The sequence below is a fragment of the Anoplopoma fimbria genome, chromosome 15 (genome assembly GCF_027596085.1).
Source record: "Anoplopoma fimbria isolate UVic2021 breed Golden Eagle Sablefish chromosome 15, Afim_UVic_2022, whole genome shotgun sequence".
NCBI classification, from domain to species: domain Eukaryota; kingdom Metazoa; phylum Chordata; class Actinopteri; order Perciformes; family Anoplopomatidae; genus Anoplopoma; species Anoplopoma fimbria.
Window position 1 is genome coordinate 24,478,251 of NC_072463.1, and position 14,157 is coordinate 24,492,407.

Sequence of the window (14,157 nt, forward strand, 5' to 3'; positions counted from 1 at the left end):
TGACTCAGGGGAGGACCAACAGAAAAGAGCACAAAAGAGAGAATGAATTTGGCAGACACCATTTCAATTACAGGTTCCCATAAGAGAGCGAGTCAGCGACAGACGGACAGTCAGGGAGGGTTGCTGACGCAGTGTAGCTAGGCATCTGGACTTTCACATCTGGACTCAGGAGTTATGACTCTCCAACCTACAAGGTATGTAAAGGCTTAATTTGTTATATAATAGGAAATATTTCACAATAGCATTGATACATTATCTACTCTTTAACATTGAAAATGTATTACTTACAGTAGTGTTGTGCTTTATAATCATTTTGTGTGAATAACTATGTACAAAAACGTATTAAAACTGTAGTGAAATGTGTTACGATTTATTATTTATTATTTATTATCAGGATGTGTTGAGTTACAGAATATGTTGAAGCATAGCACTAAAAAATACAGAGAAGTAAAGCAAAACAAAGTAGACGTGGGTAGAAAAGTAGAAAAAAATGTGTGATACATTTCAGTGAGCAGTAGACCCCTCTTGTTTTGTTTGTACTACAAATTTTTTTTTATAAATAAAACATATTTGGTAAAGTATGTCAAATATATAAAGTATATGTTGCAATTTGCAGTTCCTTATGCATTAAATTTGCCCAGTGCCACAGAACTGACACTGCTACATACAATAATAAAAAACAAACTTGTCTGTGACACATTTGATGTAAACCTACACTCTTAAATGCCAGCTGTATTGATTGTTAATGATTCCTAATACATTTAAAAACATTCTCATCTGCGTATCATTTAGAATTGTTGTTGCTTTTGACGTAACATTTCAGTGCAAAATAGATACTCGGACGAAGATGATATCTCATATTGTGCAGAGCAAAGTGAAATACCCCCCGGGGAAATTAGGACAGAACAGAGCCAAGCATGTCGCTCATTATTGGAACATGGTGACCACTGTACTACGAGCCATAGACGCAGGTACAATAGAAATGTGGTTATGGTATAGCTTTATTATTTAGTGCACTAGAAAGCTCATACAGCTTGAATGTGATTAAAAGAGCTGAAAAGCAGTTGTGTTCATCTCTGCTCCTGTGGAAACATAATGTCACCTCAGGAAATGACCCTCATGAACATTTACCAGACAACATATCACACAGTTGAACCCAGGTGGATTTATTACCTTTGGACAGAGCCTTTAATTGTTTCCCTCCGTTTGCAGTCTGTATGATAAGCTAGGCTAAACGGACCCAAGCTACATATTTACTGTACAGTCATGATAGTTTTGTCAATCTTCCCATTTAACTCCAAAAAGCGAATTTCATAAAACATAAATCGTTTTTTTAACTAGGGATTTCCTGATTTCAAAGATATCCTGGCAATCAAGGCCTTTTTAACTGATTGGTATCGTCACTATTGAGCTGAGCCCGATCCGATCCTTTGTTTTACGTCAGCTGTCTCTCAATGTGTGGGTAAGAGCCCCGACTCATGGCGAAACACCACACACCATGAACAGCAAAACGCAGTCACCTATGAGACTGTTTATTTATATTATTTACCTATTATATATGCATTTGTTTTATATCACCTCAGAACGTAAAGTATCTTGCTTTTATGGTGCATGATGTTTCACAGCGCCAGCACAGACACAGACAGTGGCTGAGTGCCGACAACAAACCACAATCACCAAGTGCAACAAAAAGCACCAGGTGCAAAAAAACAATAAGAGACATTTATTAATTAATTATTCGCACAGTAGATGTATGGTCAACGATAATAAACCCTCAACAGAAGAACAAGAAGTTAATTCCTAACATTTTCCTGAGACAACATGAAGGCCAGAAAGATTATAGAGAGGGTTTGTTATTTTAAACTTTGCCATTTTGCAAAAAAATATAATAAATACAAAAATCTTTAAGGACCAGCTTTGATGCAGGTCATTTTTTTCTTGATTTAATTTCAAGCATTAACATTGGATTTATTTTAATACATTTAATCTAGTTGAAGTGGACACTGTGCAGCTGTATTATCGAGGAAAAAAGAACTATCATATCGGGACATGGTATAGGAAGATACTCAATATTAAATGACTCAATTCAGGATTGTGAGCAACATCCCTAGTTTAAATCTCCATATTTAATTGTCTTTGTTTTATTTTCTCTAAAGCGTCCCGGACCAAAACAACACTAATGGCACGGATTGTCCTGATCTGTACGGCTGGGATTGGCTCTACACTGGTCAACCAGTGTATATCCTGCTCATCACTGTGCTGGGAATCATGTTCAATGTGTTTGTCCTGATGGTTTTCTGCTTTCACAAGAAGGCCTGCACTGTGGCTGAGATCTACTTGAGCAACCTGGCTGCTGCCGACCTTCTCCTGGTGTGCTGTTTGCCTTTCTGGGCTGTCTACGTATCCAACGGTTTCGAATGGCCTTTTGGTCTGTTCATGTGCAAAGTGGTCAACCTGGGCATTAAGATGAATGCCTACAGCAGCATCTACTTCCTTGTTCTGGTTAGCATGGATCGCTATGTGGCACTGGTGCATACAATGACCCATGGCAGAATGCGCAGGCCAAAATATGCCAAACTGGGCTGTCTGCTGATGTGGGGTTTCGGCTTGCTCCTGAGTGTTCCCACACTCGTCTTCAGGGAAGTGAAATATTTCCCTGAATATGGTGTAACTGCATGTATTCTGGAATACCCAAACCTCACTACAGAGTTGTTCTTTGATGGGCTGTTGGTCGTTTTTAGCTTCATCGTCCCCATTTCCATTATCTCATTCGGCACAGTCAAGATCATTCAAGCTTTGAAGATACAGCTGATAGAGAGGTTTAATGCTGAGAAAACAGAGCAGAAGGCCACCAATCTGGTGCTGGCGGTCCTCCTGGCGTTCTTTATCTGCTGGGTGCCATTCCACGTGGTCACCACACTGGACGTGCTCTTACGAGCTGGCATCCTGAGAGGGTGTCACCTTGACTCCGTCCTAGCAATCTGCAATCAGATCTTCACCTACCTGGCCTTCTTCAACAGTGTTCTCAACCCCATCCTCTACGTTATTGTAGGAAAGAACTTTCGTAAAAAACTTTGTGAACTCTTCAAGGAATGGAAGATTAAAAAAACAACCACATCTGAGTCCTCCCGTTCATCAAACCTATCCTCTACACTGAAAACTTTGGCATAAAATACTGCTTTTAAAAGCACTGTTCCTATCTATCTACTTTGCAGAAAGATGTCTGTAGTGGAAAGTCTTTAAATAGTCTTGTGCAAATGTAATTCCTTCTGATATAAGCTTATTCATTATTAGATTTGTAGTGAATGTAATTGTGTAGTAGGCCTAATGTTTAATGTAATCCCCCTTCCTCAAATCAATCTTTGACGATACGTTTTCTCAAAAAGATTAACAAGCTTTAATTATTTTTAAATGATGTTGTTATATGTGTAAGGCCACACAAGGCTTGATTTGTTTGTCTCACTTTTTAAACAGTTTCACCACATGCAATAAACAACAGCTGGCCTCTTGTTAGAAACATTTGCAAACATACATATTTGGAATGTACAGGTGTTGATTTAAATCAGCCCAGTTGCTTTTAAATAACTTATGGAAATACAGTTTACAGTTTAGTCACATTCTGTCTTGTATTGCTCAGATTGTAAATAGTACCAGTATGTGTTTTAATATGAACAAAATAGGTCAAATATAACATACATATGGTTTTATGTATGTTTGTTATGTATGTTATGAATATGCTTTATCTGTTTAAATGTTTAGTTCAGCACAAGTGTGCTCCATCCTGTGGATGTACTGTAATAGAGCCCCAATATCATGCTTGCTAAGTGTTTTCTGGTGTTTTTGAATCATAGTCTGCAGAGTTAAAAACAGGACTGTGTCAAAGAGTTTCCAGTGGTGACACACAAACATGCTCCTTTTTGTTGGCTGTGTGCACATCAGCTGTCTCATTTTACATGTCTCCCCACTCCACTATTTGATGGCCAAATGTTGACTTATTGTGGGCTGTGGGCAAGGTTACACCCCAATTAGAATCCAAAATGAAGGCACGTTGTGCCAAACAGGAAATCTTTGTTAGGAGTCAGGCTTTACCACCGTTGCCAGAGCTGGAAATTGTTGTGGAACAAAAAAGCATGCAGGCAGACAAAGCTACCTCAAAGGGTAAAATGCATGCCAAAAATACACAGTTTGACCTTGTTCCATGTATTTTCGTCTGCCTGACAGGATTATGGTAGTTGGCTTGGCTTGCTAAATTCCACTTTTTCAGTGGAATAAAAACTTATCCAAATGTGTGGTCAGAAGGGCGGGGGACATATGAAGGCAATACAGGACAATAACTTACTCCTGTCAGTAGTTTACCATGAGAGATGACTGCATGTCTCCTTGTAAAGCCGACACAAAAAGGAAATGCGACATATTAGTTAGACTTAAATATGTAAAATACTCATTGCTATCATACTCTTTGTGTTTATGAATCTGAATTTGTTTGAATGTGTGGCCTGGGTTCTGTTTCAATCACTGACATGTTTCACACAGTTGCTTAGACTCCCTACCTTGACGTCGGCATGTGAGCGCTGTGTGCTCTGACTGATAAACCACCATTAAGTCACAAACACTCCATTAAAATCAATTATCCTTCTGACTTTGGAACTCTAATCAGGATGTGAAGGTATAGAGACACGGACAATACACCCTTGTTGACACAGTTAAAAGGTTTCACTGGTATATGTATTAGTTTTGAACACTACCTCATTTCTCTACCTTTTAAAACAGCTGTTACTGTGCAACAGCTTTCACAGTGATCCACATTACTGATGGAGAGTGCCGCAAGAGCTGAGCTCGTCTGCAACCACACAGATGCATGGGACTGGGTTTACACCATGCAGCCTGCCTACATGTCCATCATCTGCATCCTTGGAGTGATCGGCAACTCCTGCGTGCTATGTGTGTTCTGTCTCCAGAAGCGGCGCAGCTCTGTGGCCGACATCTACCTGAGCAACCTGGCAGCAGCTGATCTCCTCATGGTTTCCTGCCTTCCATTTTGGGTAGCAACCATTGTCGACAAGTTCCACTGGAGGTTTGGCGAGGCCATGTGCCAGCTTATCAACATTGTCATTGGGATGAATTATTATTGCAGTGTGCTGTTTCTTACGCTTGTGAGCATGGACAGATACCTGGTCCTCACTAGACCTCTAACCCAGGGGAGGGAGAGACGGGCCTTCTGGGCTCGTGGGATTTGTTTCAGTATCTGGATTGCAGGGGTCTTGCTCAGCTTCCCTGCTATGCTCTTCCGCTCCGTTCAGTTCTTCCCTCATCTGGGCATTGATGCATGCTACATAGCGTATCCCCATGAAGGCTGGAGACTGCGCTACAACATGACTGTCAGCACAGTAGGCTTCCTTATCCCTGTTCCCATTGTGTCCTTCTGTAGTTACCACATCACTAAAGTCCTTCAGAGCAGCCAAAAGATGAGAAAAGGCAGCAGAGGCAGTGTGGAAAGAAAGGCGGCGTACCTCGTTCTTGTTGTTCTGGCTGTGTTCATTCTCTGCTGGCTGCCCTACCAGGTTCTCATCTTCTTGGACACTTTGGATCATTATGAAGTCATCTCTGGATGTACGTGGGCGTACGTGTTGGACATTGGAAACCAGATTGCTACTTACCTTGGCTACAGCAACAGCTCATTGAATCCTTTCCTGTATGTGATTGTGGGGAAACACTTTAAGCAGAGGGCAAGGGAAGTGTTTACACTTGTGTTGTTCAGGAGGAAAAGGGAGTGGAAGAAGTCTGGCCATTCGAATGCCAATCTCAACTCAACTAAACAAACTGAGAGCACCAAAATCTAAATCAACAACACATATAGAAAAAAAGTTTGAAAAAAAAACAGCTGTTTAAGAAATCAGTTTATATAACAGGTGGTAAGTCACATCATACGATTATTCATTAAAACTAGGGCTGGTAATCTTGAGAAACCAGCAAGAGTACGCTAGATTTCCAAATTATCTAAAACCCAGCCCAGTGTTGCCAACATATTTCCAATGAAAGAAGCTAGCAGCCCCAGCTCCAAACTGTGCTAAAGCTGCTAAGTCACCAACGCTGATTTCTTCCGAAGCCACTCCCCCCAAATGAAATCAACATATAGGTTAAAATTTCATGATGAATGTAAACAACTAACATTGCTATTGGTAGTACTTATGACTGTCAACCTAGCATCTTGTGGAAGACTCCGCTTATTAGCAATTAGACCACAGGTACCACATTTATTAATTTTCAGTTAATTTGATTTATTACTTGCTGCCGAGATCTAATGACTTTTTTAAAATAAATATAACAAACATGATTTTGAAGAAGATTGCCAACTCTTCCTCTAACCAAATGTCACTTAAAGGAGTAGTTTATTTCAGAAAATACACTTATTTGCTTTCCTGACAAGAGTTGGATAATACAGTTTTTACCCCTTTCATGTCTGTAGGCTAAATTTGAAACTACAGCCCTCAACCTACTAGCCTAGCTTAGCATAAAGACTGGAACGGTGATACATTTTACCATCCAGTAGTTCTAAAGATGGCAAATTAACATAGTATATCTTGTTACAACCTCCAGAACTAACATTGACTAGCATTTGGCATTATACTGTATTGTGTTGTGTTTGTCAATCTTGATATTGCTGTCATATGATTATAATTATTGGACTGTAACAGTAGTTCACTAGAACATTTCCACTTTTGTTGTACTTGCTAAACAAAACCATTGGTTGCCTTACAAAGTTTAACTTGTGGGTGTTATCTGAGGCTGTTTCTGTTTGTATAGCAAGTATCAGGGAAGGAGTTGTTTTTCTTAGAAGTTTGAGTTTGTGTGTCATGCTGCCACTGTATGTAGAGAGTGAAATATATATTTTGCTTATGCACTATCGGTAAAATTGAGTTAACCATATATCAAGCACAAAGCATTTTTGAATTTCAGAAGACAAAGATAATAATTTTTACAAGATAATTCAACAATTTATGTGTGTTTGTGTGTGTTTTGTCTTGAATAAAGCAGTATCTATTACTATTAGAAGCATGGACTCTTTGTTTGTATAGGAAAGGATTGTTGCTTTAATGACAATGATCCTGATTCCCTTTCAGAATGCCTTAATGGACTGAAGAATTCAAGTTGACTGTTATCATTGTGACCATAAAAGGGATGCTGCAGATCATAGTCATTTCCCACTACATAGAGACGAAAAAATGTGTTTATATTTTGTGTTCTGTCGACTTTGATTGTGCTTTGGGTTTAAGCCATATCAAGTTTGTTATTGTTACCAATTCATCAGCTTGAGTTAGATTGTTGCTATGGGTGTGATTGTGAAGTTTAGTTGTTTTTATTCGTGATGGGCAGGTGGCACCTTGCATGGTAGCCCTGCCATCAGTATAAGAATGTGTCTGAATGGGTGAATGATGACATGTAGTGTAAAGCGCTTTGAGTGGTTGAAAGACTAGAAAGGTACTATACATTTCTACAGTGCCTTTCTAGTCTTTCAACCACTCAAAGCACAAGTCCATTTACCATAAATTGTCATATGGATGCATCACTTTTGCATCAAAAAGCATCACTTTTGTGTGTGTTGTGTCAGCTGATCGCTGACACAACACACAAACTGGACGAAATTTGCCCCGACGCACCCAAATTCATCCTGGGGGATTTTAATAAATGTGACTTGGGTAGAACTTTGAGAACTTATGAACAATATGTAACTTGCAGCACCACACAGAAAAACACCACTATTGACCTCTGCTATGGGTCAATAGGTGGAGCTTACCGTTCCATACCCATGCCTGCCCTAGGGGCCTCTTATCACAACAGTGTTTACCTCATGCCAGTGTATAAACCGTTCTTCATGCGCTTAGAACACAAGGAGAGAACGGTGAAAATGTGGTCGGAGGACAGTATCTCCTCTCTCCAAGCATGTTTTGAGTGCACTGACTGGGACTGTTTTCAGGATAGCACAGATAATATTGACGAACTAGCAGATACTGTTTCATCATACATTACATTCTGTGTCGACTCAGTCATCCCAACCAGGATCTCTGTCCATTACCCAAATAATAAACCATGGGTTACTAAAGAACTTAAATCAGTGATAAATAAGAAAAAGAGGACATTTTACACTGGGGACCCTTGGGAGAAAAAAGCTGTCTCCAAGGAAGTGAAAAAAGAGATTAGGAAGGCCAAAATGAAATATAGAGAGAAGGTCGAAGAACGGTATAGTGGGGGGGATCTCAGAGCTGCATGGAGGGGAATTAAGTCAATGGCATCCATAAATCAGTACTCTAGTGAATCCAGGCAGCCAATAACGGTTAAAGGTGTTGATGTCCCTGATTTGTCAAATGTTTTTAATATGTTTTACTCACGTTTTGAATCATCTGATTTCTCTGAGAACATTTCTATGTGGAGGGACTCTCTTGTCCCTCACAATGACATTGTGATAGCCCAGGAACTAGTAACAACTCTGTTTAAGAGAGTAAATATTATGAAAGCTGCTGGCCCTGATGCTGTTTGCGGACGCACACTGCGTTACTGTGCTGACCAGCTCAGTGTGGTATTTACTCCACTCTTTAATATGTGTGCTAAGAAAGGCCAGATACCTCAGATATGGAAGAGCTCCACTATAATACCAGTAGCGAAATCAAAAAATCCCAAAGAGCTAAAAGACTTCAGACCAGTAGCACTTACATCCTTAGTAATGAAAATTTTTGAAAAAATTATTAAGGATGAAATCATGTCCCTGGTCAGTGGTAAACTTGACCCATTGCAGTTTGCATATCAAACTGGGAAAGGTGTAGATGATGCAAAACTCTTCCTTTTAGACACAATGTATAAACATTTAGAAAAGCCTGGATCTCATGCTAGATTGTTATTTGCAGACTTTTCTTCTGCTTTCAATAAGATGCAGCCACATATTTTAATTGAGAGACTAGCTGCTGAGTTTGAGTTACCCCATCAGATACTGTTGTTGCTTTTAAACTTCTTAACAGACAGAACTCAGAGGGTCTCTGTAAATGGACACTTGTCCCAGGCCATTACATCGAATACTGGTTCACCTCAAGGGTGCGTACTCTCACCCCTGTTGTTCATTTTGTACACAGATAGCTGTAGGTCCTCTCAACAGGGAAGTTATCTAGCTAAATTCTCAGACGACACTGCGTTGCTGTCCCTTTTCCAAGGTCCACATTGCAGCCATGGCCTTGCTTTGACATCGTTTGTTAATTGGTGTGATAACAACTTCTTAGATCTAAATGTAGAAAAAACAAAGGAGCTAGTCATAGATTTTAGGAAAGTGAAGGGAGCGCTCAAACCAAGTGTCATCCATGGGGAGGAAGTCCAACTTGTAGACACCTACAAATATCTAGGCACAGTATTTGATAACCAGCTTAAATTTCATCCAAATACTGAGGTAATTGTTAAAAAGGGACAACAAAGAGTTCACCTGTTGAGAATGCTGAACTCTTTCAGTGTCTCTAAAGTTATTTTGAGAATTTTTTACCAATCTTTCATTGAGAGTCTTTTAACTTTTTCATTCATATGCTGGACTAAAAGTCTGTCAGTGAAGGACATGAATAGTTTAAATAAAATTGTGAAGATCTGCTCTAAGATCACTGGCATCCAGCTCAAGAGCATAAGTTCATTGTGGAACAAACAAGCAGTCCAGAAAGCTAAATGCATTATCAGTCAGCCTGACCATGTCCTCAGTAAAGAATTTAAACTAATGCCTTCAGGGCGGCGCTACTGTTCAATCAGGACAAGAACAATGAGGTACTCCCACTCTTTTATCCCTGCAACCATCAGGTTACTAAATGATGACAAAAGTCAGGAGTAGGTGGAGAGCACACCAGTGTTGCTGGGTGTTTCCGGGGGCAGGGTGGTTGTTACTGACGGGTTGAAATGAATTGTGAGTTAAATGTGTGTGTTGGACTGCCTTTGATATATGTTTTTGTCTATCTCCTATTGCTATTTATTGTATTTATTTTATTAAGTAATTTATTATGTGAGACGGGAAACTGTGAACGAAATTGCCCATTTTGGGATAAATAAAGTTTTTCTAATCTAATCTAATCTAATTATTCAAGCAAACATGTTATTACTGTAGATAATCAGTGACATTTTTTAGAAATCCAAAAGCAAAACATTAATTACTTATTTCTTAACATCAAAGCATAGACAGGGGTATTACAGACTGTATAAAGCGGCAAATATTATTTTAATCAGTTAAAACAGATGGATGGGTTCCACATTTCCCTTTGTGCTTAAGGTTTGTAATAATAACGAGGCAATGCTATCTTTCTTGATCTTTTTTTAATAGTCAGCAGTATGGCTTATGAAGTTGAACACTCTCATAACACATTTTGTGCACTGTAGTTTCAGCTCGTCACTCTATGAGCACTGTCCGAATTTTGACTTTTTCATAAACAAGTTGATATATTGAACTTCTTGGCGAAGGGTTTGGAAGAATGCAACTGTATACAAAAACCCCCGTAACAGATCTCTCTACTGACTTGCTGTGTACTCTTACCAGGAGCTCAGTGTACACACATGAGCCTGTTCCAGACGAGTCTGGTATCATTTTGACCATAAGAGGAACATTTTCATGAAACGAACGGTAAGAACATTTTACTTTACCATCCTATTTTTTTTGTTTTGGGCGTCAATTTTCTAGCAGGTGCTACAGAGAATTAATGTAGCTTCTTTTGGTAAATATTTGTGTGGTTAAACTAAACGGAAATCAATCAACTTGTTAAAAGTGATGAATTCCGAATTCAGAGCATTCATATAGCAGCAAACAACCATTTAAAATGTACAGATTTTATCGAGTAATGTCATCTTGAGCAGAGAATCAGTCACACTACCTCTGTGTGAGTTGTTATCCATGCTTTGCTGTGCTTTGTTTACGTAGCCTGTCCAGTCCTGTGTACATATTAGTGTATGTGAGTCTCTGCACTATGCTCATACGGTGGTTACCACTGATAACGTCCCAACCCAGGACCCACCCTTTGGTTCCCCCCTGTAAGCACTATTGCTGTTGTTTGCACTGTTACTGCCACCACCAGCTCAGCCGCATCCATGTCATTTTGTTCAAACTATATCATTTCATACTATTTTAAAACGTTTTTTATTTGATTTATTGTGTGTTACCTGGATATTATAAATAAATATAAATATGATTTTTTTTTTTTTATCTCTGATGGGGTACTAACATAACATAATGTGTTTTAAATATGATAACAGGATTTTACTGATGATTTATTTATAATGAATTTGTTTCCTAGCCCATGGACCCAATGACGCTTGTATCTGAGGCAACACTGTGGTCTGAAAACAGAAGTGCGTTCTCCCCATCCGGTCCATCAGAGTCTCCGATCTCTGAAGAATGGGAACTCGTCCACTCCATCATTCCCCCGTACATCTTCACCTTATCCCTGCTAGGCCTTGTCTTTAACAGCTTTGTCCTGGCGGTGTTCTTCGCTCACAAGGATCGACTGACAGTAGCGGAGATCTACTTGAGCAACCTGGCGCTGGCTGACTTTATTCTGCTGTGTGGCCTCCCCTTCTGGGCGATGAACATCCTCAATGACTTTAACTGGCCGTACGGAGATGCCTTATGCAAACTGGTCAACTCCATCATCATCATCAATTTCTATACCAGCATCTACACCATGGTCATGATTAGTGTTGACCGCTACCTGGCACTTGTGAAGACCATGAAGGCCAGGTGGCTGAGACGGACACTCTATGCCAAGGTGATCTGCTCCATCCTATGGATATTCGCGGTCGTACTGAGCATACCAACAATGGTTCACAGGAAGGTGAAGTTCATCAAGGAGTTCGAGACAATGTCCTGTATACTGGATTATAGTCATGACAGCTCTTGGAAGTTGGCTCATCAGGTTCTGATGAATGTGGTGGGCTTTTTACTCCCTGTTCTGGTCATTGTTTTCAGCAGTGGAAACATAATCAAGGCTTTGATTCAGAGGAGGGAGAGTGTTGCTTTTCATGACACTAATGACACAAAGGCCACAGCGCTGGTGTATGCCGTCACTCTACTATTCTTACTGTGTTGGGGTCCCTTCCAGGTCTTCACCTTCCTCGACACACTCTGTGATGTCCAGGCGCTGGACGAGAAGCTTTGGTTCCACACTCTAGATATAGGAGGCCAGGTTTCAGTGTATCTGGCCTTTCTCAACAGTGCCCTGAACCCAATGCTGTATGTCTTCTCAGGGCAGTACTTTAGGAGGAAAGTGAGCGCCATCTACATGAGGACGCAACATCATCGCAGAGGATCAGATATGACCATATATCAACGCTCTGTTGTGTCCACTTACATTAACAGAGCAGAGCAAATCAAGGCTGTGGTCATTTTTAATGGAATGGATCAGATGTGACCTCATAATATCCACCACTTCCATTGCTGCTTATGGAAAAAGCGATGTAATATACTTAACATAATACTAATGCTGTTATATTGTTAAACAGCACCATTAGAGGATGTTTAATGTTCTTTGCTAAATAATTGACACAACCATGTGTCAACCATCTGTGCACAGATTGTAAAGCCCTCTGAGGCAAATTTGTAATTTGTGATTCTGGGCTATACAAAATAAACTGAATTGAATTGAACCAGAGATAATGGCTGTAATCTCTAGAAGACATGGAAACAGAGTTTATGTTCACAGCCTTCATAAAGACACTTATGTCTAGATATGTATCTGAATCAGTTTCATTGAAATGACTCCACAAAGCAGTTTATGTTATTACAGTCATTTTTTTTTTTCTCACTACTTGCCGGAACCCCGGCGTCGGCCATCAGACCTCTGGAGCTCGTCCAGAAAGCTGCAGCACGTCTGGTGTTCAATCGCCCCAAGTTCTCCCACACAACTTCCCTTCTCCGTTCTCTACACTGGCTCCCTGTAAGAGCTCGCATCCAGTTTAAGACTCTGGTGCTAGCCTACAGGGCAGTGAAAGGAACAGCTCCTTCCTATCTCCAGGCCTTGGTCAAGCCCTACACCCCCGCCCGACCACTTCGCTCTGCTGCCTCGGGGCGATTGGTTGCCCCGTCGCTCAGAGGTCCCTGCGGCCGATCCACCCGGTCACAGCTTTTTTCTGTCCTGACCCCTCAGTGGTGGAATGAACTCCCCACTGACGTCAGGACAGCAGAGTCGCTGCCCATCTTTAACCTCACCTCTTCAAGAAGTACTACCCGGAGCCTTCCTCGTAGCACTTATTGCATTCGTATTAGTTGTTGCACTTACTGTATTCGTATCAGTTCGCTGCACTTATTGAATTCGTATTAGTTTACTGCACTTATCCTATTCGTAGTAGTTTGTAGCACTTACTATATTCGTATTAGTCTGTTGCAATTATTGTTTTCGTAGTAATTTGCTTCTGCACTATACTTTTGCTCGGGTTTATGCTTTTAGATGCTTGTTTAAGAAAGGAGATGCACTTATGACTTCTGGTGACTAGTAGTTCTCTTGAATACCTATGTTGAATACACTTCCTGTAAGTCGCTTTGGATAAAAGCGTCTGCTAAATGACTGTAATGTAATGTAATGTAAAAGTTTATATTATGTAAGCTAACACAGGAAAGTGGCCTCCCTTGTACTTTGTAGAATTACATTCATATTTCCCTTTGTACGGTATATCTAACTCATAGACGGTCAGCCATTTGGTCTCTTGTGTGTTCCAACATGACATCCATTTCCAGTAGCCTAAACATCAAAATCTAATAACATGAACAAATACAGTTAATTACTTTGAGGCTTTGTTTTGGCCTTCTTGTTATAATCTTGTTTATGCATATGCACTGTTGCATATGCACTGAATCTGTGTTTTCTTTCACTCAGGAATATAGAGTGAGTTATCTACACAGCAAGTTGTCCAGATGTTTATTTGTGTTTATATTGGTGTCTTGTCAGCACAGATTAATTTCAACTGGATTCGATGTCCAACCTCACTTTTCTCGTTTGACATGGCACTGACATTTCCCTCTGGGTTTTGACTCAGTCCCCTTGTGCCTCCTTCAGATTGACAAGAACAGGAAGCGGGGGGGAGGAGGAGGAGGAGGAGGAGGAGGAGGAGGAGGTTAGTGAGAAAATTGCGTGTGCCGGAGCTTTCTTGCCTCAACCT

At 40.3% G+C, this 14,157-nt stretch overlaps 3 protein-coding genes across 3 annotated transcripts; all 3 read left to right on the plus strand.

Moving 5' to 3' along the window:
- The first annotated feature begins 152 nt into the window (after positions 1–152).
- LOC129103812 (B2 bradykinin receptor-like) lies at positions 153–3,522 on the plus strand. Its single transcript, XM_054614415.1, has 2 exons — positions 153–194; positions 2,157–3,522. Exons 1-2 carry the CDS (start codon positions 175–177, stop codon positions 3,169–3,171), a joined length of 1,035 nt encoding a protein of 344 aa, XP_054470390.1. The 5' UTR covers positions 153–174; the 3' UTR covers positions 3,172–3,522.
- Positions 3,523–4,751: 1,229 nt separating this feature from the next.
- On the plus strand, positions 4,752–6,963 carry LOC129103896 (B2 bradykinin receptor-like). Its single transcript, XM_054614532.1, has one exon. It carries the CDS (start codon positions 4,812–4,814, stop codon positions 5,838–5,840), a length of 1,029 nt encoding a protein of 342 aa, XP_054470507.1. The 5' UTR covers positions 4,752–4,811; the 3' UTR covers positions 5,841–6,963.
- Positions 6,964–10,561: 3,598 nt separating this feature from the next.
- bdkrb1 (bradykinin receptor B1) lies at positions 10,562–12,413 on the plus strand. The gene is made up of 2 exons (XM_054614638.1): positions 10,562–10,633; positions 11,301–12,413. Exons 1-2 carry the CDS (start codon positions 10,622–10,624, stop codon positions 12,411–12,413), a joined length of 1,125 nt encoding a protein of 374 aa, XP_054470613.1. The 5' UTR covers positions 10,562–10,621.
- Positions 12,414–14,157: the final 1,744 nt, after the last annotated feature.

Coding starts and splice junctions, on each gene's coding strand:
- LOC129103896 (XM_054614532.1), top strand. CDS start 4,812: ATGGAGAGTGCCGCAAGAGCTGAGCTCGTCTGCAACCACACAGATGCA.
- LOC129103812 (XM_054614415.1), top strand. CDS start 175: ATGACTCTCCAACCTACAAG. Junction 195..2,156: donor ATGACTCTCCAACCTACAAG/GTATGTAAAGGC, acceptor TTTTCTCTAAAG/CGTCCCGGACCAAAACAACA.